The 23,804-nt window shown below is 39.8% G+C and overlaps 1 protein-coding gene across 5 annotated transcripts in view; it reads left to right on the top strand.

The window, feature by feature from the left end:
* mef2d (myocyte enhancer factor 2d) overlaps window positions 1–23,804 on the top strand; it is a 106,861-nt gene that overhangs the window by 33,157 nt on the left and 49,900 nt on the right. For 4 of the 5 annotated variants that reach the window (XM_061776798.1, XM_061776799.1, XM_061776795.1 and 1 more), the window contains exon 2: window positions 22,524–22,797. In XM_061776798.1, the coding sequence (XP_061632782.1) occupies window positions 22,744–22,797 (54 nt within the window). In that variant the 5' untranslated portion in view covers window positions 22,524–22,743. Of the gene's footprint in view, window positions 1–1,926; window positions 2,020–22,523; window positions 22,798–23,804 lie in introns of all 5 variants that reach the window. The other variant, XM_061776796.1, reaches the window with a different exon arrangement.

The raw sequence follows: 23,804 nt of genomic DNA, 5'->3' as shown, positions 1-23,804 counted from the left end.
CCACCACTACCGTGTAGTTAGGCCGAGAGGCACGAGACATCAGCGGTGTGTTTGTACAACTCTCCGACAGCTGAGCATGTGTATGCGTGTGAGTGTGTGCACTTGTACAGCTGTCTTTGTGTGGACTGCGCAGTTCAAATAATCTGAGTGGTGGTCCGAGATCCCCTTTGAGACAGGTTCAAGTGTTAAAATGTGATTTAATGGTGCTGCTGAAAAAGGTCAAAATAACACATACAGTATAAAAGTACAAATTATTGCTCCGTAAATAGTTTTTTTTTTTATGCTACGTACAAATGCTACTAGGCTATTCTTACTGCTGCGTACATTCACTTCTGCCTACAGTATTGAACACCTATTTATTCATGGATGATTTCGCATTTACATCTGCACCTATATAGTATTTATCATTCATGTACAGTTGATACATATACTGCTGTGTGTGTGTGTGTGAGAATTGGGGGTGGGAGAGCTCTTTTGAGGGTCCCTTGGAACAAAAAGCATGGCTCCTCAGACACACACGTACCAATTTTTTGCCATGTTTTCATCCATTTGCAATTGACTTTTAACGTTATTTTGTATCGGATTTGACAATGTTAAAAATGACGAATGCAAATTAAATGAATTGAAAATAGGAATTGATTGTCTACACTCATAAAATGGATTAAACAGCCGGTTTAATGTGAAAAACATACAAATCGGACACTTTGATGCTTAAAATCACTGTAGAGTAATAAACCAGAAACTTGAAATGGATTAAACAGACAGTTTAATGGGGAAAAACTTAAAACAAATTTTTTGGGCTTAAAACACTGCAAAGTAATGGACCAGGCTCTTTGAATAGATTAAACAGACAGTTTGAAGATCAAAACATGATGTTTTGTTAGTTAGAAACACTGCAAAGTGATACTATTTTCAATTTTTATGGCTTTAAAAATGCTAGTAGATGTCTCGAAAGAGAATGAATCGCTGTTTTGATGTGGAAAAGATGGATAAAAAGATGACATTTTGCCACTTAAAACACTGCAAGTGATCAACTACTGTACTCCTAAGATGGTATGAACGTCTGCTGTCATGTGGAATGCTTACAAGGAAAGTTTTATGACGTAACGTTGTAAAATGATAAATTAGACTCCAGAAAGGAAGTAAACAGCTGCTTTGAGGGAAAATGTATAAAAATGTGATATTTTGTGACTTACAACATTGCAATGTGATCAAAGAGACTCGTGAGATTTTGTAAATAACTTTTTTGGGTGCGAAAAACATAGAATGATGAAAGACTACAAAGTTATTGACTCGACTCATGAGATGCCGTAATAGCCTCCTCGTTTGATGCGGAAAATATTTTACGTCCGAAAAACTGAAAATTCGTCGACTCGACTCAACAGATTGCGCGAATGACTTGTTTGATGTACAAAATGTATAGAAAATAGTTTTATCATAAAAATGGTTCGATCAATCAATCAATCAATCAATCAAATGTAATAAAATAAAAACAATAGAAATTGATACAATCGATTCAGAAATGTATTAAGCAGCTAGTTTAATGTGGAAAAACATGACAAGATGAGTTTTTTTTTTTTTTTTTTTTTTGCTTTCAAAAGAACCTTCCTGCCAATGTGCAACTTGAACACTGATGAATCGGTGGCAGTTGCTGAAGGCATGCAGAGGGGTGAGGTGGGGGGTAGGGTGGGGGGGGGGGGCAAGGAGTGCATGTGCTTGTAAGAGGTGTTAGGTTAGGGAGGCCAATGGAGTTGGGGAGGGTTGCTGGGTGTTCAGTGTGCAGGGTAGATTGTGTGCGTCCAGAGCTTGTTGGTAGGGGGGGTGGGGGGTTAGGGCGTTCCAGCAGCAGTTGTCACTCGGACGTTCACTGGCGGAGCGACCACGCGTACACTCCACCGACATCGACCTTTCTTTCTTTCGCGACAGGGACGCTAGCTGCCATCTTGGACCTGGATCTGGACTATCTCCTGGCTTTTTAACCAGCCTCCATCCAGAGTCCTTGTTGGCTTTAGTCCCACGGTAAGAGCGAGCAATGGTATTTCTTATTTTAAGATAACCTCTCTCTCTCTCTCTATATATATATATATATATATATATATAAAAGGTTAGGGGGGAAAAAAAACGCTTGAAGCAAGTGAAATGGTCTGCCTCGTTAGAAGTAACAAGTATATCTTGCCTTGCTATTGAGATATTAAATCTTGGTCAGATTCTGGATTTTGCTGTGTAGATTATCAAATTAAAAAACACAAACTAGAAGCCAGATGGTGAAAACAAATCCTATATGGATGTATGAAAAAGCAGCAGTGAACAATAAAGTTTTCAGGCCAGATTTACAGGTTTGAGTAGATCTCAGGTGTTCAGGAAGTTTGTTCCACAGTTGAGGAGCATAGAAAGAGAACGCTGTTTCACATTGTTTGGTTCTGAGAACGATCAATAAGTCTTCATTTGACGCACTCAGGGGTCTGGAAGTCTCATAGGAAACTAAAAGGTTTAGGTCCAAGTACAAATTCAAGACAAACTCTGGTGCTCGGTGGCTTCTAAGCAGTCTGTAATAATCACAACGGTGAAGATTTCACAAGGTGGATAGCAGAAGTGGGGGATTCCAGTCACATGACTTGAGTCGAGTAGGACTTAAGTCGCCAATTTTAGAACTTGCTTGGCTAAAACACAGACTCAACTTTGACTTGGGAGACTCAACTTGACTTTACCGAACCGAAGATTATTACATTTTATGAAATTTGGATGCAAAGAATATCCATCCATCCATCCCTCCATTGTCCGTACCGCTTCTCCTCCATAGGGTTGCCGGTGTCCTGGAGCCAATCCAAGCTATCTTTGGGTGCCCACCAATCACAGGGCACAGATAGACATATAACCATTCGCACTCACATTCACACCTACAGGCAATTTGGAGTCTTCAATTAACCATGCATGTTTTTTGGGATGTGGGAGGAAACCGGAGTACATCTGCCTCACAGTTCTGAGGACCGGGGTTCGAATCCCGGCCCCGCCTGTGTGGAGTTTGTATGTTCTCATGTGCCTACGTGGGTTTTCTCCGGGTACTCCGGTTTCCTCCCACATCCCAAAAACATGCGTGGTAGGTTGAGTGAAGACTCTAAATTGCCCGTAGGTGTGAAAGTGTGCGCCAATGGTTGTGTGTTTATATGAGCCCTGCGATAACATGGGTGGTAATTAGTATGTATGTTAGTATATACATTATTAGTATGTCCAAACAGGTCCCTCTGCTGGTCACTTTTAATATTACAGTCGATTCACTGTATATTGCAGTACACCAACATCGCACCAGACCCTGCGATGTGACTATTGGACACACGTACATTGCGTTGACGATGCTCAAACCATATATCGTGCAGCCCTATCATCAATCACTATAAAACCCACAAAGACAAGTTAGCTGTGTTAATGTCATATTATTTTAAAAGTCTGGATGTTTTTAAGACAGTAACGACTGAAAATGGTGATGTTAGATCCTGTTGAGTTGGCTTGTTTTTGTTAAAATCAATCGCTGTGATGCTTTGTGACAGAAGGATGCTTGTCAGCCTTGGAGGTAAGTTTAATATTAAGATTAATATCCGCGTTAATACACCGGGTCAGTTGGTTTGTCATTTTATTAATTGCATCGCTCATGGCTCTGGATCATTGAAAAACAATTTGGGACAATGGTGTAACGCAGGTTTTTGCTTTTGTGAAGTATAAAAGTATTTTTGTATGGTCGGGGGCTCGGCGTGAGCGCAGGTTGTGATGATGAGGGCTGGCGCCCGGCGACATAGTCTACCATTTGAATCAAGCGGAGTAAATTAGCAATTTAAATTAGCGATTGCTGAACGGTATACAGTACAATATAAGGCATAAAAAATGGTGGGGTTTTTGGTGGGCTAGGACGGATTAATGGCATTTTAATTCATTATAAAGAAGAAGATTTAAGTAAATTAAGTTATGAGCTTGGTCACAAACAAATTCAATTCCTAAATCAAGGTACAGAGACTGGTTTGGGACCGTTAAATGTAAATTATGAGTGTATTAGTACAGTTAACTAATGCAATTACTATACAGATACTGAGTAAAAAGTGGCTAATGTGGAAATGTATTGTATGTTGTGACTGAGTAAGATTATATTACCTAATTTATGACTTGGTATGCCAAAATTTAACATGACTTGATTTTTTTTCAATTTATTTTAGTGGATTTTGAATTGGCTTGCTTGATTTTTTTCGCTACAGTAACTTGGGACTTGCTTTGAAACTTGAAGGTTAAGACTAAATGGACAAATGTGAGTCACTCCCACCTCTGGTAGGTAGTGCAGAGAGGCCATCGTCAGCTGCCGAGCTGACTCCAAATCTGCGACGGGGTGGTTGGTGGTGGATGTCATTGAGGGTGGGGGTAGAGGGGGTGTCTCAGGATAGATTTACAGCCCCGCTAGCTCTAGCTGCTGTGTGCCTCGTAACTCCGCACCTGTTGGTTTCCCCTCTTGACTCGCAAGGCTATTAATGTGTCGAGTGTCGTGATTGGTGGGCCCTCAGCCACCTGTCAAGACACGGTTGTTTACCTTCAAAAGTCAGCGTAAATATGAAGTCTTCGTCTTGCTACGACGCGAACATACACCGTGAAGCCATGTTGATTCATTCCTCCCGCATGAGATACGGTCTGTTTGTTAGCGTATCGTCAGAGCTGTAAAATCAGAGCTGCCGCATCCACTCTATCATCAGCAGTGATATTGGAACACCAAATTCAATGGAAATAAATCAAATGCCAATGACTCAATGTGAGGGGACCATAACTCAGCCAATCACAATCCTACCTTGACAGTGAAATGGTGTTGGTGGCCAATCAGTGGGCAGCAGTGGAGGGTCCTTTCACAACTGTGTTAGCATAAATGTTGACTTTGTTGTCAGCAAAGACGATAATGATGACTCAATTAGAATGGGTTTTTTGACTGAACAGATTGCATTAATTAAAAAACATTTTGGCTGCAGTCGTTTTTTTCGACTGTCCAAGGTGGCAGTTAGCATTAATTACGATCTGGAAGAGGACTTTTATTAACGAAACAACACTTCCTGGTTGGGCAGTTACTAGAAAGTCCTCTGTGGGTGACCAGGCTGGACTGTACGAACTTTTGCGCAGAGGTGTGTGTGAACTACAGTTTTATCGATCCGATCATGTAATTTTTCGATGACCGATATCCGCTGAAAAAGATCAGATTTTCTTCATTTCCAAAGTGACAAAATAATCACTGAGTGCAACAGCCTTACCAAATGGAAGCGCAATAGCTTAGTTTCATAATATGCAATGTAATGTTTCAAGTTTTGTAATGGCTGTATTTGAAGAGCAACAGCAACACAGCCGGCCGGCTTCAGGCAGCAGTTTGCGCGTCTGCAGCCTGCCACAGTGTTCTCTGTAAGAAGCGTCACTTCCCAGAGCATGTGTTCTGAGTGAAAAAGAAATGGCCACAAGCGTTCATGCTCATCTGCAGCTTGTAAAAGGTCCTCTTCTGTCAGAATCCAATTTTTCTTCTGTTCTTCTGTTTTATGCATAACAGGTCAAATTGAGTTTGTCACATAGTTATTATTTTTTTTTTGACATCTATGCGCCTTGCCGATTGAATGCAAAAGTCAAACGGCATAAGGCTTGCAAAACGGTTGGGTTTAAAATCGCTGACGACGTGATGTAGTTTTCTCAGTTAATATTCAAATAACTGCCAACTTCGTGTTTGGTAAGCGCCCACTCAACTCAGCTGAATGGCAACGCGGCATTTCCGGGTTTTAAGGGACCGAGTCTCAGCCGCAGCTGAAGCCATGGAAATACAGTCTATAATGTATACACTTGTCGTGTTTTACAACAATACTTAACTGTATTCTTAATTAACGATGTAACATGTATTCATAATTTGTGATGTAGCAGTGGTGGATGAAATAGCGAAGCTTGCAGTCATTATCTCCAGTAATGATTATCTTGGCAGGTTCAATTCAAATTCAAATGGGAGTGGACGATGAGCTCAAAATAGCCCGCTCTTTTTATTTTCATCCACGTCCCCTTTCAGCTTGGTGAATTGTGCTTCACAATGATAGTAACGAGGAATTGGCTTCCCGCTGGGCGCCGTGGTGGCTATCCCGCATGCAGTTTGCCTTTATAATCGAGCGCAACCCACGAAGCGCTGTTTTGAAAGTGTGCTGCAGTTCTCCTCCAAGTCGGGGGTGTCGCTGGGATCGCTACTTTTACACCTCAAATGCCAAGTGGAAAAGAGGGATTGGGCACGACCAAAAATCACGAAAATCTGTGAATAATTGATTCGCATTATAATATACAACCCCAATTCCAATGAAGTTGGGACGTTGTGTTTAACATAAATAAAAACAGAATACAATGATTTGCAAATCATGGTCGACCTATATTTAATTGAAAACACTACAAAGACAAGATATTTAATTTTAAAACTTATAAACTTGATTGTTTTTAGCAAATAATCATTAACTTGGAATTTCATGGCTGCAACACGTTCCAAAAAAGCTGGGACAGGGTCATGTTTCGATCCTGAGGGATCGAAGGTCACAGGCATTCAATGTTGGTTTTCGGCCTTGCCGCTTACATGCAGTGATTTCTCCAGATTCTCTGAACCTTTTGACGATATTATGGACCGTAGATGATGAAATTTCAAAATTCCTTGCAATTATACGTTGAGGAACACTGTCCTTAAACTGTTCGACTATTTTCTCACGCACTTGTTCACAAAGAGGTGAACCTCGCCCCATCTTTGCTCGTGAATGACTCAGCAATTCCGGGAAGCTCCTTTTCTACCCAATCATGGCACCCACCTGTTCCCAATTAGCCAGTTCACCTGTGGGATGTTCCAAACAGGTGTTTGATGAGCATTCCTCAACTTTTTTGCAACCTGTCCCAGCTTTTTTTGGAACGTGTTGCAGCCATCATTTTCTAAGTTAATGATCATTTGCTGAAAACCATAAAGTTTATCAGTTTGAACATTAAATATCTTGTCTTTGTAGTGTATTCAATTAAATATAGGTTGAACATGATTTGCAAATCAACACAATGTCCCAACTTCATTGGAATTGGGGTTGTAGTTGCATTGGGGGGAAAAAATAAAAAAACGAACCCCCCCAGATGAATAAGCGGGGATATACGGCCAATAAGTGTTTTCCATGAAAAACGGGGGTTGTTTCCTTGGGGGGGGAGAAATCGCAAATATGTGAATCCGCGAGTATGCGGGGGTCCATAAATATGTCGAATTCAATTCACCTGTAAAGGTTATAGGACATTTTAGGTTAATTTCACCCAAAAGCTGAATATCCCCAACTTTTTGCGAGCGGTGTAATTAAGCTGTGTATCCATTTTTTGCGATATTTTTATTTGGTGGTGTGCCTTGAAAATTTTCCAATGTAAAATATGTACTTTGGCTCAGTAAAGGTTGGGATAACCCTGGACTAGACTTCTTGTTTGCCGTAGATGTTTCACAGTTAATCCACAAAGCTTCATGTCAGTTTGTTGGCCGCTGTCTTGGCCTGTCTCAGTGTCACTTGTCCAGTTGGCATTAGATTTTGTTTATAAGACGTTCGGAAAGCTATCAGTGGGAGAAAGCGGTCAGCCGGGCCGGTCTCCAAGCAGCTGGCGGATGCTTGTTTTTAAGTTCATCTCGACAACAAACGCTTCATGACCGCATGCAGTCATCGGCGTTGGTTGCGTGCCGAAAGCTTGGCCAGTTGTCAAATTGTCGGCCAGATTTTGTTGTGACTTGAATGCCTTCCGCATGCCTGTGGTTCCCGTGATTCATTGTCAATGACAGATGAAATTCGCCTTACTCTTTGCGGTGAAGGCTATAAATGTACAGGTGCGATCGTACCAGAGTTCCTCCTCCCACTCACTCAAGCGATATTTTTTTCCACCTCGGGCTGAATTTACACTCCATGCTTAAAGTGACATAATTCAGATTTTTTTTTTCTGCGTCTCAACTGTGATATGTGTCATCCCAGCGTAAAGAGAAACAAATGTGTGGAATCAGATGTGCTGCAATCGGAATCGGGTGCCTTTCAAATGTGGATAAAAATACGTATTGGGTATGATCTGCCAATGCTGACCATAGCGGAAACGTACCAATGCAATATATTGTACCCTGTCAATCACCGACCCCTGTCTGCAAAAACAACATAAATAAAGCATTAAAAACACCTAGGCATAGAAAATTAAATATGAGGTAAATATGATGCATTGGAGATGTGTAGAACATTAAATATGATGCATATGATGATGATGGTACATTGGCGAGGCATTCTTACTTGATTAAATGAAGTTTGATTGTCGCGAATGTGATGTACTGTAAATATGGTAGCTACTGTACATGAGAGGTGATGAGAACAAAGGACCATTCCACCGAATGGGTGCCATTAGCTTGTTGTAACTCTCAAAATAAACTTCAATTTCTGTCCTTTTTCAACTTTAAATCAAATAATACACATATTGAGCTACAGTAGACCACCGCATACTCGCGGTTCGGTTAAGCTATTCACTGATTTCTTTAAAAAAAACAAAAAAAAAAAGTTTCCAATTGTTTTAGTACAGCTCACTAACTCGATTGCAGATGCTGAGTGCAAAGTGGCTAATGTGCAAATATACAGTGTGTTATGGACTGATCATGATTGTGTGACTGGACTAATGACTTGTTTAACCCGAGCAGAGACTCAGCTTGGTTGAAATTTACTGGGGAATCGACTTAACTCGTAGTAACCTGGGTCTTGAAGGTTAAGATTTGAGACTTAGGAATTGAGCATACTCTATGTGATCTACTCCCACCTAGCCTAAATAGTATTACTTCGAAGAAAGATAGTATTAACCTTGTTACAGGATTGAAATTCAACTAAACCAACCATGAATCTAAGTGAACGACTCAAAATTCAAGTAACCACAAAGTTGTTCCATTTTGTCTACGGCAGCGAGATTGTACTAGATAAAGATTCGCTGAGTGCCAAGACACAAAGTCAAGAACGGGAACAATCCTGTCTCAACCGTAAAACACTTTTCCCGTCACTGTTCCGCCACTTCACAACGATGTTGCACCTAACGGCGTGATGGGTGTGCCCCCGAGGCCTGTTTAGCTTCCCGTCGCTGATTTAACCAGACAGGTCAAACTACATAGTGGTAGTAGTCCAGTCATCCTGCCGGTGCGTGACAAAAGATACTTTTTTGTTTTTTGTTTTATTGCGGCGGGGCTTGCATGTGATTTGCTGTTGTCTCTGCAGCAATGCTAGAGGGGTTTCATCGGGGCAAACATGTTTAGTTTTTCCCCAAAATAAAAAAATAACAGGACGTTGCATTGTAAATGCATTTGCCAATTACGCTGCCCATGACGTCCAACTGTGGTCGTATATGTCTATTCTTAATTGACGAAATAAAGTTTGATTAAACAGAATACCGTCAACCCCTGCAATATTCATTATTATCATTTGTACCCCCACTATATAGCACATCACTGGCATCAATAACGATGATTCTGATTCTGATTCTGTCAGGCGGAAACCTTCACTTTTCAGGTAACCAAAAAAAACGGCATGTTTGTTGCGCCATTAACGTTGCATTGTCAAACAGAGCAAGCCATTTTCAATGCTTTATATTGGTCAATAATTTGTAAAAAAAAATAACATACCCACATGGGGATTGACCAATAGTATCGATATGTGAAAAAATATGAAATTGACCAAATTTGGACGTTGGTGGTTTGGGCCCAACGCCAGCGATAATTGTTTAGAGAATATACTGTATGCTTGTTACGATTGGTCTGAGCTCTGTTTGTACGTTGTTGATCCATGTGTGTTAATATGGCCGCTCTTTGAAGATCTTTGATGACTGTAACATCGATGCTAATTTCGGTTAGTCTGACTGGGGTTTCGCTAAGTGTGTTATCATTAAGATAAGGGGAAATTACGGTGGTGCCTTAAAACTAATTCATTCAGTGACCATGCCCGTATCTCAAATCATCTTTCCCGACTGAAATGAATGGAAATGCTATTAATCTGTTATAGCCCTAAAAAACACAAGCAACGTTTTTTAAATCAGAAAATAGCACTTACTGTATTGTAATTTATTTTAAAAAAATACAATAATGACATCATTAGAAGAATTTGTGCATCAGGATTTCATGCTTCAATGCCCATTGACATTGTGCTGTTCCCTCTGTTGTGCCCACCTTGGCCACTAGGTGCCCTTGTATTAGAGACGTACATAATACACAAGAAAGACTGTCACAACTAAGTGACTCTGTGAGGTGCAGTAATGTTTTTTTGCAGAGGATAAAGAATATATACCTTTGAGTATTGTTAATATTGTCTGTCTACATGTGTTGCTGCACAGTTTGTGTTGATATCAGTTGCTTAAAGGGTTATAACTATTGTGACATTGATTCTAGTTTTGTTAGCCCCTTTATGGTGTTTTGCATTGTTTTTTAGTATTAACGGACTTTTGAACGTTTGGTTTCGTTAACTACACAAATTACTTCTCTGATTCTGATTCTGGTTATAGGTTTAGTTTTACAGTCAAGTTCAACTGGGAGTGGCAATAAACAGCCTGAAGTAAGCACTTTGCCTCTGTTTTCAAGAAGTGTTCGCTATCTGCCAAACTGCTTTTTGTTGTAAAGTTGGCTGCCACCATCTCGCGTGCATAACTCAAATTTTTGCTTGCAGCTCAAGACAAAAAATTAGCCAAGAGACAACTCACATTTTGAAAAACTAATAAGTCAGGTCACTCGTAAGTCGAGGTAGCACTGTATATGGTTTGTTTGAACATCTTGGTATTTGAATATACTGTACAATGTTTTTAAAAATGATATGGTTGTGGATATTCACCTATGGCAGGTGGGTCTGGAGCGTTCAGGTATCCCAGTGATAGACGAGGTTTCACCATTACATGTCTTGCGGATGCCCTACACACTCACTTTTAATAGTATTGATCCTGTGATTAGGGCCATTTTAATTAGGGTAATGAGGGGCACAACTCATTTTTTTGCCACGGTTATTTTTTAATTATCATGGCCTAACAAAATAAACAAGGAAATGCAAATAGAAGCCCAGCCTGTGAAATTTGTCATCTTCCGAAAATGTCTTAGGCGGGATTCCGAAGTTGCCAGGACACGTGACATTTGCTTCTATTGCTTTGAAAACAATTGTCGCTGTCTGGCAACTATTTTCAAGGTCACACATGATGCTGATGTCATCTAATTATCTGATTTCGGGAAGCTGTGTTGGCTTTGTGCCGTCACATGCATACACGGCATTTTCCTTGGATTATTTTACATTTATAGCCTGCACGTTTTTTTTTTATACACACGTGTACAAAATCGGGTTATGTCACCACTGTAAAAAGGAACTCCGTCGAAAACTGAGGCGACCCTGCATTTTTACTCGTGTTAAAAGCGTTATCGCGCAAAATGAAGATGCATAGTAACGATAATGTAATTTGAAACGGTAACACTAACTCTCTGAAACTTTAATCCGGTTTATCAGACAAACCAAAAATATACCCTATGTACAGTCAAAATGGAAAATATTAGATGGATAACACACCAATTGTAGGAAAAATTGTATTACTAAAAAAATTCAAAATATATGAAAATACCATATTAAAAGAAATACAAAATCATTAGGCAACACTGATATTGATGAAAAACACACAACTATTTAAATTAAATAAAAATATTACCATAAATATAGTATTACACAAAAAATGACAAATATTAGACAAAAAATAATACCCAATTATAGTTTTTTTTTTGCATACAAATATTTACCTAAACTATGACTTTACTTTGAAAAATAAATTAAAATATTGGATGAGAAATACAAATATTAGTAAAAAATATATAGGAAAGATATTCATAAAAAAATAGATGAAGAATACCATACTATTAGGAAAACATACAAAAATATTTAGAAAAGAATGCTGTCTGTAAAACATTGAAAAATTAAATAGATGTATTCTTAAGAAAAAAATATATGGGTAAAAAAGAAATAGATGAAAAAAATATTAACATAAATATTGAAATTGAACTAAAATATACAAATATTAGAACAAAATACAAAGCCATTAGGCAAAAAACAACAAACAAATAGATTACGCAAATCTGTTTTTTCCCAATTGTGTATTTATTTTATGTATATATATATATATATATATATATATATATATATCAGGATATTATTGGCAAAATGCGACAATGGAATTGTATCGCAAATTAATCCTGGAGTTGCTCGACGGCTTTATCCATAGCTGCTTTATCCCATCCCCCAAATCACCTCCACTTCGGAAGTACTTCCTTTGCACTGCATCAACACCCCCACCTCTCTACGGACACCCTCGTGATTGGTTAAGTGGATTGCAGGGAGGGGGAAGGGAGGGGTTAGATCATGTTCCTCTGCCAGTGCTTGGCAGTGTGGCTGTACAAAAGCATCCTTCAGATACCAGGCCAACAGCTCACCCGCCTCCTGGCCTCCTCTTCCCTCCACCTGCAGATGCTCCCACCACCAAGCTTTGTTGACACAGCAAAGATGGACGCCGAGCCACTGCTGTGGTTTGCCGTGTCTCCTGGTTGCCGGGGGACATGAGCAGCGGTGGGAAGTAATGAAATATTTGGTTACTGTACTTAAGTAGATTTTTTTTCAAGTTACTTGAGTGCAGTGATGCCTTGACGTACGAGTTTAATTTGTTAAGTTATCACACTTGGAACTCAAAACGCTCGTATCTCATCTTCATCATGGATGGATGGATGAGTTTTTTTATTCGAAAAAAGTACTCTACAGTATTTTACTTTATAAAATGGTACTGTAATGACAAATATATAGAATGTAAAGAATTTAAAATGTTTGTGCATCATCATTTCATGCATTAATTCAAAGGGCATTGTGTGTCCGGTGTAAGAGAATTGATGTTGGCATTGTGTCTCGTGCGAGCCTAAAAAGCACAAGCTTTTTGTGTTTAAAAATTGTTTAATCTGAAAAATGCATACAAGTAAGGTGCATGACGGATGTCTCGGTTATTATTAGCTATTTTAGCATTTTTTGTGACCTAGTTTACAATGTTAGCAAAAGTATGGGAGCATGTTGTTTTGTTAGCATAAGAATCGAGCCAATGCTAACTAGCGTTTTACTTTTGTACTTACTTACTTTTGTATCTTTTGTTTTTTTTTATTTTTTTGACTTTCTTTTTTGTGTTTTTCTTTAACGTAAGTACAGTGGACCCCTGCATATTCACACTTCGGATTTCGCAGATTTAGCTACGGTATTTGTGGCTTTATTCGCAGAAACTCTTGCTTATTCTCGTTGTTTTTTTCCTTTTCACCGAACCCCTCTTATTCACGAAAACTCTTGCCTGTAGTTTTTTTTTTTTTTTTGAATTCTCGCAATTATAAGGAAGTGGCTATTAGTCACAGATTTTTGCTATTCACAGTTGGGCTTCGTTCTGTCGCTCGCTAGTGTACAGTAGTTGAATCAGTGCTTCTACTTTTACACAAGTATCGGAATTTATACATAGGAGAGAGTGTGAGTATGTTTCCCACTTCTGGACCTGAGGCATCACTCTGTAAATACCCCAGAACTGGTGCTCTTAACCTCAGCGGGTTAAGGGAGGCCAGTCAGTGGCCCACTTAGACAACCAGCCAAGCACTATCATGTCAGCCACGGTGCAAAGCAGCCTGCCTTCATCTTCGTACCTACCTGCTAGGACTGAATTTATGCTTGTAATGTTGGGCTTATATGGAAATAGAGACTGAGACCCTGCCGCGAATAGCGATAAAAGGGAAGTAATTGATGCCCTTAAAATCGTTGTAATTGCCTAAAATAATAGTTTCAACTGTGAATACAGTGGTGTCTTGAGAAATGAGTTGAATTAGTTTTGTGACTGTGCTTGTAACTCAAAACACGTCCGGATACACATGTATGTCGATCATAAATCCTCAGTAAGCCGCAGTAGTTGTCCTTCACAGAAAATAAAGACTATATGCCTGTCGTTGTTGTAATTGTTATAATATGTGTCTAAGTCTGCTGCTCCACTGTTTGTGTCCAAATAGCCGTTGCTTAAAGGGTCACAATTATGGCTGTGGCTATCGAATATTTCAGCATTCAACTCAAAATGTAGCCACCTGCGGATACGATGCAAGGGCACTGGCCGTAACGTACAACTACAGTGTGCCCGACTATAACGTGACGTAACGTATTCAGGGTGCTTCTTAAGCACTGTGAGATGTGTCTCAGCTTGACAATTAACTTTTTCCTGCCATTCACAAGCAGCTACTGTATATACCAATAGTATTGAAATCCCCTCAGAAGTGGTCACGTCGCATGCCAACAGCCATTCCCAGACTGATTTTTTTTCTTGGCTGGCAGTGAAAAGTTAAATAAGCGGATCCAGCCCTAGTCACAATACTGCGACACCGTCGCTATTCATTAGCCCGTCTGTGACATTTTGCAGTGTTTGTTAGCATTACAGTCACTGATGGTGTGCTGGTACACTCGCCTGACTTTGGTGCGGGCAGCGTGGGTTCAGTTCCCACTCAGTGACGGTGCGAATGGTTGTCCGTGTCTATATGTGCCCTGCGACTGACTGGCGACCAGTTCAGGGTGTAGTCCGCCTTTCGCCCGAAGTCAGCTGGGATAGGCTCCAGCTTCCCGTGACCCTAACCAGAATAAGTGGTGTTGAAAATGGATGGATGGATGGATGGATGGTTTTACGCTAAACTGACTTATTAAAGCAAAGCTATGTGGTTTTAAATACATGTGTAATTCTTTCTCTTTTATGTTTAGTTTGGCAGTAAACCTTAACTGGAAGTGACAATAAACAGCTTCAAGCCTCTTTTAGAATAATTGTTCAGTTTGTGTACTGAGTTTTTGTATGTCAAAATTTGCCCCCCCCACACACACACACACACACACGCGTTAGACGCAATAAAACTTCACACTTTTAATTATGGGAGATTAACATTGTTTAACATAACTTTAAGGAAATGAAAACAAAACTCTCTCGCTCCCACAGTTGTTTAGATGGAAAAAGCCTGCGAGAATGTGTCGACATTTTGTATCCACTTTATAGGCTAAATCCTCGCTGCTCTCTGGGAACAACGGCTATGGTGGGGGCCCTTCTTCGTCCTCTTCTTCCTGCTCTTACTTAAGCTGCATTTCTTCATGTGGACCTCACTGCTGCCCGCCATGTTGTGGCACAACATGTTACTTCAGTCTTGCATGTCGATTTTGATCCAGGTAACCACAACGGATGCCGCGGACTAAATCACTGATGTTAATCAAAGTCGTGTGGGAGGAACTAAATTACCACAAGCATTTTGCCAACTGACGCTACGTTCCGGCTCTTTTGCGTCATTGTCTTGATGGGGATCTTCCTGACTGTGAGCATGTTATTCCAGTTTGTGGTTTTGCACTGGCAGGTGGCATGGATGACGCAATCTTGCTTTGCAGGAAGCGCAATAAGCAGTGAAAGTCTTCAGTAAACCAGTAAACGACCATAGCACTGAGGTTCATGCTTGCATGACAATGACTGAGCAAAAATTATTGATACTCAATGTTTTTCTCAAAATTAATACTTGCAAATTATTACCCCTGAAATATACTTTTGTACTTGAGTTAATACAGCATGGGGTTGTCTTTGGCATTCAAGTAATGGGAGTAAGCAACCTATAAAGATTGATTGCAATTGGAAAAAAAAACAACACAAGAAAAATATGAAGTATGAGTAAAAATAGTAAAAAAAAAAAACGTGTGTATATATATATATATATATATATCGTCAGATTTTTCTCAAAATTAAAACTTGAAAAGTACTATAATTAAAAAAAACATAAATAAATAAATACAATTTTAAAAAAATAAAATAAAATTCCATACTTAATACAGCATAGTTTTCTCTGGCATTCAAATATTGGGAGTAAGCAACATATAATTTTAATATACTTTATATCATCTGAACAGACTATTATTATTAATCATAGTTTTGAACTGTAAGTATCATTATTACTCTTTTTAGCAACTCTTTGAGATATGACGTTTTCCTACCGTTTCATCTCAAGAAAGCGATGTTCCATGCAGGACAGTAGCAGGCTGTCAATGCTGTTTCAAATTGTATTTATCGTTAATACCGTATTATTTAGCATTGCAGAGATATGAATTCTCCTAACGTTTCATCTTTAAAATGTGACATTTTCTGCAGGACAGTAGCAGGCTGTCAATGCCTTTCCAAATTGTAATTATCCATGATACCGCATTTAGCACCTGTTTAAGATATGGCATTTTCCAGCCGTTTAATCTCGAGAAAAAAAAACGACATTCCATGAAGGATCATAACGGGCTGTCATTGCTTGACTTTTGCTATAAATTCTGTCCTTTGTCACTTGGATGTTGCACAGCATCAATCGCTTCTGACCTAAACAAACCGCTGTGATTTTGTGCTTTGACTCACCGTGCCTCGGTCACCCATTTTCTGCCGCCTCGAAAAACACAGCGCGGAACACGGTGCCCGGAGGCAGTTCGGCGGCAGGAAGGTCACCCGTCCGCCAACCTCAACATCCAGTCCGATCTGGGTCACTTACCCCCCAGCCTCCCGTCGTCCAGCAGGTGACGGCGGCGAATAAATGTCTAAGTCACACCGAGACCCCCTCACGGCCCCTTCAGCTCCACTGCAGAGAGCAGATTGAAGCTTTGAATTGCAGCAACAGATGTCTGGGATAATGATGCCACCATGCAACATTCTCTAACTGCTCTTTTAGCGCTAATCTGTGTGGCAAGCGGCTCGGATGCAAATGACCTAGCGTACCCCCCCCCCCCAACCCGCCTGAGCTTAGCGGTCGCGTTCACTCAGATACTCAGTGCTTTTGCTTTTTACCATTTAAAAAAAAAATACATAAAAAAACAAAAACAAATCCAAAGCTTCTCATTCACGATAACATTCAAGCAGTGGTGGCCGGTCAGGGCTACCACTTCTTCCGGAACAGGACATGTGGATGTTGGAGTTTTATTTAAAAACTTTTTTGTCCAATCAGATTTCATCCACCTTGTGTTGCCATGTCAGTTTAATCTGCCCAGTCCCTTTTAGAATCAGTGGTGCTGTCAGATGTAACTTAAAAACTGTATTAGCAATGTTTCTGTTTCTTTAACCAATCAGAGTTCAAATTCATCCTCAAAGGGCCCTTGACGATGTCAGCAAAGACTTGATGGCTCACACGTTTTTCGATTTGTCAGCTTTGTGTGGGCCACATGCACGGGTTTCCTACACTAACTGACACAAATGTTATTGGGCGGTTTGGTGAGGAAGTTCTGCCTCCACCAGTGAAAATACTGTACATTTGAATTGAATCGCTCGCTTCATGGCTTATTGCTAGTCCCTATTATCGAAACATAGTTGTTATAGGGGTTGGAAAAGTCACTAAATATAGCCACAAAGTTGACAACACAGAGTTCTCCTCGCTTCGGCACAGTGACCTAGCTCCGCCCCTGGTTGTCATTGCAACGAAAGCCGTACTCTGCATTTGCTTGAGTCAGGACTGAAATTCTTTCCCCTTTGTGGATTTTGATACAATAATATCAGAGCATTTATATTTTATAAAGACACCTGGGAAGCCTTTTAAATTGTTGGGAAAGAAATGCATAATGTCTTTAGTAAAATACATGTGAAAATGTGGTCTGGAAGTTAATTCACACTTGTTTTGCTGTATCCCGATCTAACACTGCTCTGTTTTTGGTGTCAAAAGTCCACGAGACGAAACTTCAGATGTTGAAAAACCAAGAAATCAAAGAATATTCACGCTGAAGAAGCTGGAATCAAAGGAGTTTCCCCCCCCCCCCCCCCCGACTGCTTCTTCTGCCCAGTTCATCTACAGGGATGATGTAGTTTTCATCAAAAAGTAGCTGCACCTCAGATATTCTTCATTTCCTCAAAAGCACTGCTGCGCCACGTCTGCTTTTATGTCTGCTTGCTCGCTCACTTGCAAAATGTCCACGTTCTCTTGAGAGAACCCACTTTTCATGTCGCCAGGCATCCCCCAGGGTTCCTATCTAGGTCCTCCGCAGATTTGCTAATTATCAGCATTTATCTTTCTGACACTTATGCATTGCAGGCTCTCCACGTAAACATGAGCTTGTGAAGGGTAAAAATGCTGCGACTTGACCACCCTGGGTGGATAAAGGACGTTTTCATGCGGAGAACAATCCGTGCAAGCCGACTTTGAACTGGAGCTCGGCTAATGAAGGCTGCAACTGACTGAGAGAATGACAAACACACACACACACACACACACATGCACCTTGTTAGCATTTGGATTTAACATGCCAGCGAGCGTGTCATTCGAAAGAATGTTCAACACATTAGGAACACCTACTCCTTTCTCTTTAGTAATTTATTTATTTTTATACGCAGCGAGGTAATGATGTGATCCAGGTAGAATTCAATATCCTCCTCTGAACTCTCTTATCAAATCTGTACCAGCGGACGTTTGAAGAGGAGTTAAAAATGGATTTTTTTCCCAGTGTAGAATTTCACAAAGATGTTGCCGACGGTTTCGACATCGCCGCTGTAGATGTTCTGGCCTCCAGTTCTTCATCAGGAAAAGAATGAATGCTGAGCTGCCACACTACCTCCTTCCTCCCTTCCTCCCTGCCATCAGTGAATAATTTATATACTGTATGTCATAATATTACAAGACTGAAGTAACTTTTTTTTTGTGTGTGTGTGTGTTGGGGGGGGGGGGGGGGGGGGAGGTCATTATTAGAAGAATAAAGTCGTGTTTTTTCAAGAAAAAAGTATTAATTTTATGAGACTAAAGTTGTATTTCCTTTGGGGGGGGGGGGAAGTCCTAATATGAGAATAAAGTTGTATCCCTTTGCAAAGAATAAGAGGCAATATGATAAGATGGAAATGATATTCTTTCAACATAGTAAAGCCATAATATTGCGAGTATGAAGTCAGTTTTTTTTTTTTTTTGAATTCATGGTCTTATGACATTCAAGTCTTTTTTTTGGTGGGGGCATTATGTTAAGAGATGTATTTCTCAAAAGAAATGTCTTAGTGGTCATGTTTTCTTACAAACAAATTATGATATTACGAGAAGTCATTTTTGAAAGGTCTTAATATTACAAGATTAAAGTCATATTTGTTATTAGAAAAAAGAGTTGTTTTAGAGATGGAAGTCATGTATTTTTCAGTATAAAAGTCTTAACATTACAAGTATAATAATGATTGCGACATTGAATTCATACAGTATTTTTTTGGTGGAAAGAAGTAATATTGCAAGATTTAAGTTGTATTTTCCAATTAAAAAGAGGCATAATATTACATTTGTCTTTCTTTAAAGAAAAATATCCTATTATGAATTTAAAGTCATATTTTAAATTAAAAAGTTTACAAGAATACAATTTTATTTGTTTGAGAGCACAACTGCAATATTACAAGTGATATTTTTTTTGAGGAAAAAAATGTTACACGATTAAAAAAAATATATATATATATATTTTTTTTTAAAGTAGTAATATCATGAGAATATTTTTTTCCAAGAAAAAAAAAAACAAAGCAAAATGATTTATTGGGAAATCCAAATATAATTTCACAAGGAAGTTACGGATGGTTTCGACTTCCTGCTGTCGATGTTCTAGCCTCCGGTTGTCCATCAGGAAAACAATTAGCACCAAGTCGCCCACACTCACGCCCTCGATCCTGTCGGTACATAATTCCGGGCCAAGTAAGTTATAGTACCATGATTAAGACAGATTATTTTTAGGAAAGTTGTTTGTTTGTTTGTTTGTTTGTAAACATGTTTGATTAAGTCATACTATTAGATTTAAATCATATTTTTGGGGATAAACAAGTGGTCATTACAAAAAGTCTTTAAAGAAATGAAAATAAAAAAGAGAAACAAAATTGCAACGTGAGCGAGGTGATTTATATTTATTTATTTTTAGAAAGTCGTAATTTTAAATAACTCATTCTTTCCCCCCCCCCCCCCCCCCCAAAAAAAAAACCCAGTCAGAATATTACGACATTTAAGTCAGTGCAACCATCCATTTTCTGTACCGCTTATCCTCACCAGGGCCGCAGGCGTGTTGACCCCCATATCAACTGACTCTGGGCGAGAGGCGGGGTACACCCTGAACTGGTCGCCAGCCAATCACAGGGCACATAGAAAAACAGTCATTCACACCTATGGGCAATTTAGCGTCGTCAATTAACCAACCATGCGTGTTTTTGGAATGTCGGAGGAAACCGGAGTACCCGGAGAAAACCCACACAGGGTCGGGGTGAACATGCAAACTCCACACAGGCGGGTCCGGAGATTGAACCCCAGTCCTCAGAACTGTGAGGCAGACGCTCTAACCGGTCGCCCACCGTGCCGCCCTGCCTCATACAATAGTGTCACAATTAAAGAGGTGGAAATAAATAAGGAATGGGGAGAACATTCAAACAGGAATGGGTGAGAACATTCAAAGTCCACACAGAAGAGGCCGGATTTGAACCCGGGTCCTCAGAACTGCGAGGGAGATGTGCTAACCAGTTGTCCTACCGTGCCGCCAAACGGCTAACTTGCCCTGAAGTCCGGGCAATCGCTAACACACCTGGATAAAAGTTTGTACGTTTTTATTTAGCCACGTCAATATGTACATCTCAGAATTTAGCTTGAAATCATTTTCTTATAATTTACCCTGGTTAAAAATAGCCCGAATATGTTTGTGTATGTACAGTAGTGAGCCCACTGAATTTCACATACCAACACCTGACAGACTCACAATGGCGGCCAGCAGGTAGGCAGCAATGCAAACAATGTCGATGTGTTGGCGTGGCGTCGTCTCCGCTCGTGTGTACACACAGTCTGCATGCCTGCATGTATATATGTATTTATAGACTGCTATTTTTACTACACGGCCGCAAATAGTAGCTACGGCGCCCAAAAGCAACTCTGGTCTCCCTCTGCGTTCCTGGCCACATGCCGACTTCTCATTCATGACTTTGCAGCAACACTGGATACATTCTTCTTCCATGGAATTTGGGAACGTTCTCCCCACCGCAACCACCAGCTTTTAATATACCTGCTAGACTGGAGCTGCCTTTTATTTAGATACAGGCTGTGTACTAATACTACTTTAATGTACTTTGGGCAATTTTTACATTTAGTGTGCTGTCATTTAAAAAACCAAAAATTAAGTGAACTATAGTTTTTTCAGGATTAAAAAGCATATTACAAGAAGAAAGTCAAATCTTTTTGAATGTTAATATTGCGAGAATCAAGTCAGATTTTTTTTTTTGACACAATAGGGTGCACTATTATGAGATTTTTTCAAAAGAGCCATATAAGATTGAAGTCATATTTTTCAGTGAAAAAGTTGAAACATTACAAAAATATTGGTTTTTTTCCAATAAAAAAGGTTGACGTGTTTTGGAGGTAAACCTTTTTTTTTTTTCTTAGAAAACAAGGTGTAATATTACAAGAATCAAGTTGTATTTGTTCTGGAACAAAATGCTAATATTACAAGATTGGAGTAATACTTTTTTGAGAAAGTTATAATTTTACAAGAATAAAATCTTACTTTTCCAAGAAAAAAAGCCTAAAATATGTTTAGTTAATTTTACAAGACAATACATTTCTTTAAAAAAAAATCGTAATAGTCTCAAATAAATATGAAATAAAAATAATTATTACAAGATGTTATTTTTTTCAATAATATAACTTAATACTATACAAAGTTGTATTTTACAACATTGAGGTTTTATTTTGGGGGAGAGATTGAAATCATATTTTTCAATACAATTTCCAATGTTGAAGTTATCTATTGCGGAGAAAATAATTTTTTTTTATTTTTATTTTTTTTGAGAAAAATGTGTAGTACCAGATTTAGGTCAGATTTTTCAGTTAAAAAAAAGTCTTAATATTAAAAGAGTAAAGCTGTATTATTTTCAACAAAAAATATATACTGTTACAAGGTTGAACTCATATTTAACACTACTTTTTTTAAATTAAAAAAAGAATTCTATGTTTTTTGTTGTTGTTGACTCACATGATAAAAGCAGAACAACAAAGCATACTTTTTATGATTAAAACCGTTTCTTTCCAAGAAAAAATAAAAAGCTGCCCGGCCGCTGTCATCCGCGCGTCGGCCGGCGTGCCAGGCGGCCCCAACCGGGCAGCCGGTTGCCGTGGGCGACCGTCCGATCAGTGATGTGGCGGTGATGCCTCTAATGAAGCTGACACAGCACAGCCTCCCTGCTCGTCGGGCCGCCGAGGGCCTCCTGCTCTGCGTGTAGCAACAACCCCCTCCACGTATCGCCCCCATCCGCAGCCCGCCTTGTTTCATGTGCGGCTGATTTGATGGCCGCATCATTTATTCTCTTGTTTATTGACGCGGTCGAGGCAAAGACGGTGTTTGTAGTAGCTAAAGTGGGTCACAGTCTGCAAACCCGAGCCCCCCCCCACGCTCCCTTCACATCCCTGGCTGTGTGATGAACGCCCGTGTGTTGTTTTCCAGGAGCCGGCCAGCTGAGGTGAAGGCGAGGGCACAGTGTGGATGAGCCGCTGGGGGAACGAGGACCATGATCTGAAGGCTCGCTCGTCCTCTCTTCTTTCTCCGTCCTCATCATTGAATAAAAAGCTCCCACGTCCGGCAGGAAGTGTTTAAACGTGCGAGCAGGAAGTGGAAGAAGATTTAGCCATCACCCCTGAGCCCCCCCAGCTGCAACACCACCAACATGGGGAGGAAAAAGATTCAGATTCAGAGGATCACCGATGAGCGCAACAGACAGGTTAGCGCTAATTGAACAGGAGACCCTTCTCAACTTGGTCTACTATGGTGGCCACCTTTTCACGTGGTTGTTAAAGTTGCAACTAGGGCTGAAATGAATTCATCCAATAACTCAAATTATTCAATTACAAAAAAAAAACTGGAAGCAAAATCTCTGCCTCGAAGCTCACATGGTTGTTAAAGTTGCAACTAGAGCTGAAACAAGTAATCGAATAACTCGATTGCAAAAAAGTAGGGCCGAAATGATTCATCGAATAACGACAATAATCTGAAGCAAAATCTCTGCATCGAAGCTCACATAGTTGTTAAAGTCGCAAAATTGGCTGAAGTGAATAATTGAAATAATACAAATCATTTTATTCCCAAAAAGTCAAAGCAAAATCTGTGCCTTAAATCTCGCACGAGGTTTAAAGTTGCAACTCGGGCTGAAACGATTAATTAACTCAAATAATTCCATTACACAAAAGTCACAGCAAAATCTCTGCCTCAACGCTTTGCAGTGATCATTTTTCTCCAAGGACTAATGTTACCACAAACTCGTATAGCACTCCTCGGAGAAATTTAGGTGGTGAGGTAGCGGCGGGCCACGAGGAAAGAGTTCGTAAAAGACAGGAGAATGTCCCAAATTTGGGATCATTTCAAATAAAAAAGACAAATTAAAATGTGTCTACTAAAAACCAGAATTATCTAGCAACAATGGCCAGCGCAAAGTATCGCTGTTAGCTAATTTCACTAGCCTATCACCGCTAGTTAGCACGTATGGTAATGCCCGCACAAGTGGTCATGGTGCACTTTCAATCGTTTTATTGAGCAAATGGTAAAATGAACTTGTCATAAGCACATTCATCTACAGCTACAACTCATGCCCACGTATTTAACATGCATACCGGCTAACAGTTAGCCAGTTGACAGCTAGCCGCTAACCTGATTCACCGACACCCATGTCACTCACCAGGCCAGGCCCCACCTTTTAAAGCCACAGATATTATAGTTTGGAACACTAATAAT

The sequence above is a fragment of the Phyllopteryx taeniolatus genome, chromosome 6, assembly GCF_024500385.1.
Source record: "Phyllopteryx taeniolatus isolate TA_2022b chromosome 6, UOR_Ptae_1.2, whole genome shotgun sequence".
NCBI classification, from domain to species: domain Eukaryota; kingdom Metazoa; phylum Chordata; class Actinopteri; order Syngnathiformes; family Syngnathidae; genus Phyllopteryx; species Phyllopteryx taeniolatus.
Note: the sequence above shows the minus strand (reverse complement) of the source record. Positions and strands in the feature narration are given on the sequence as shown.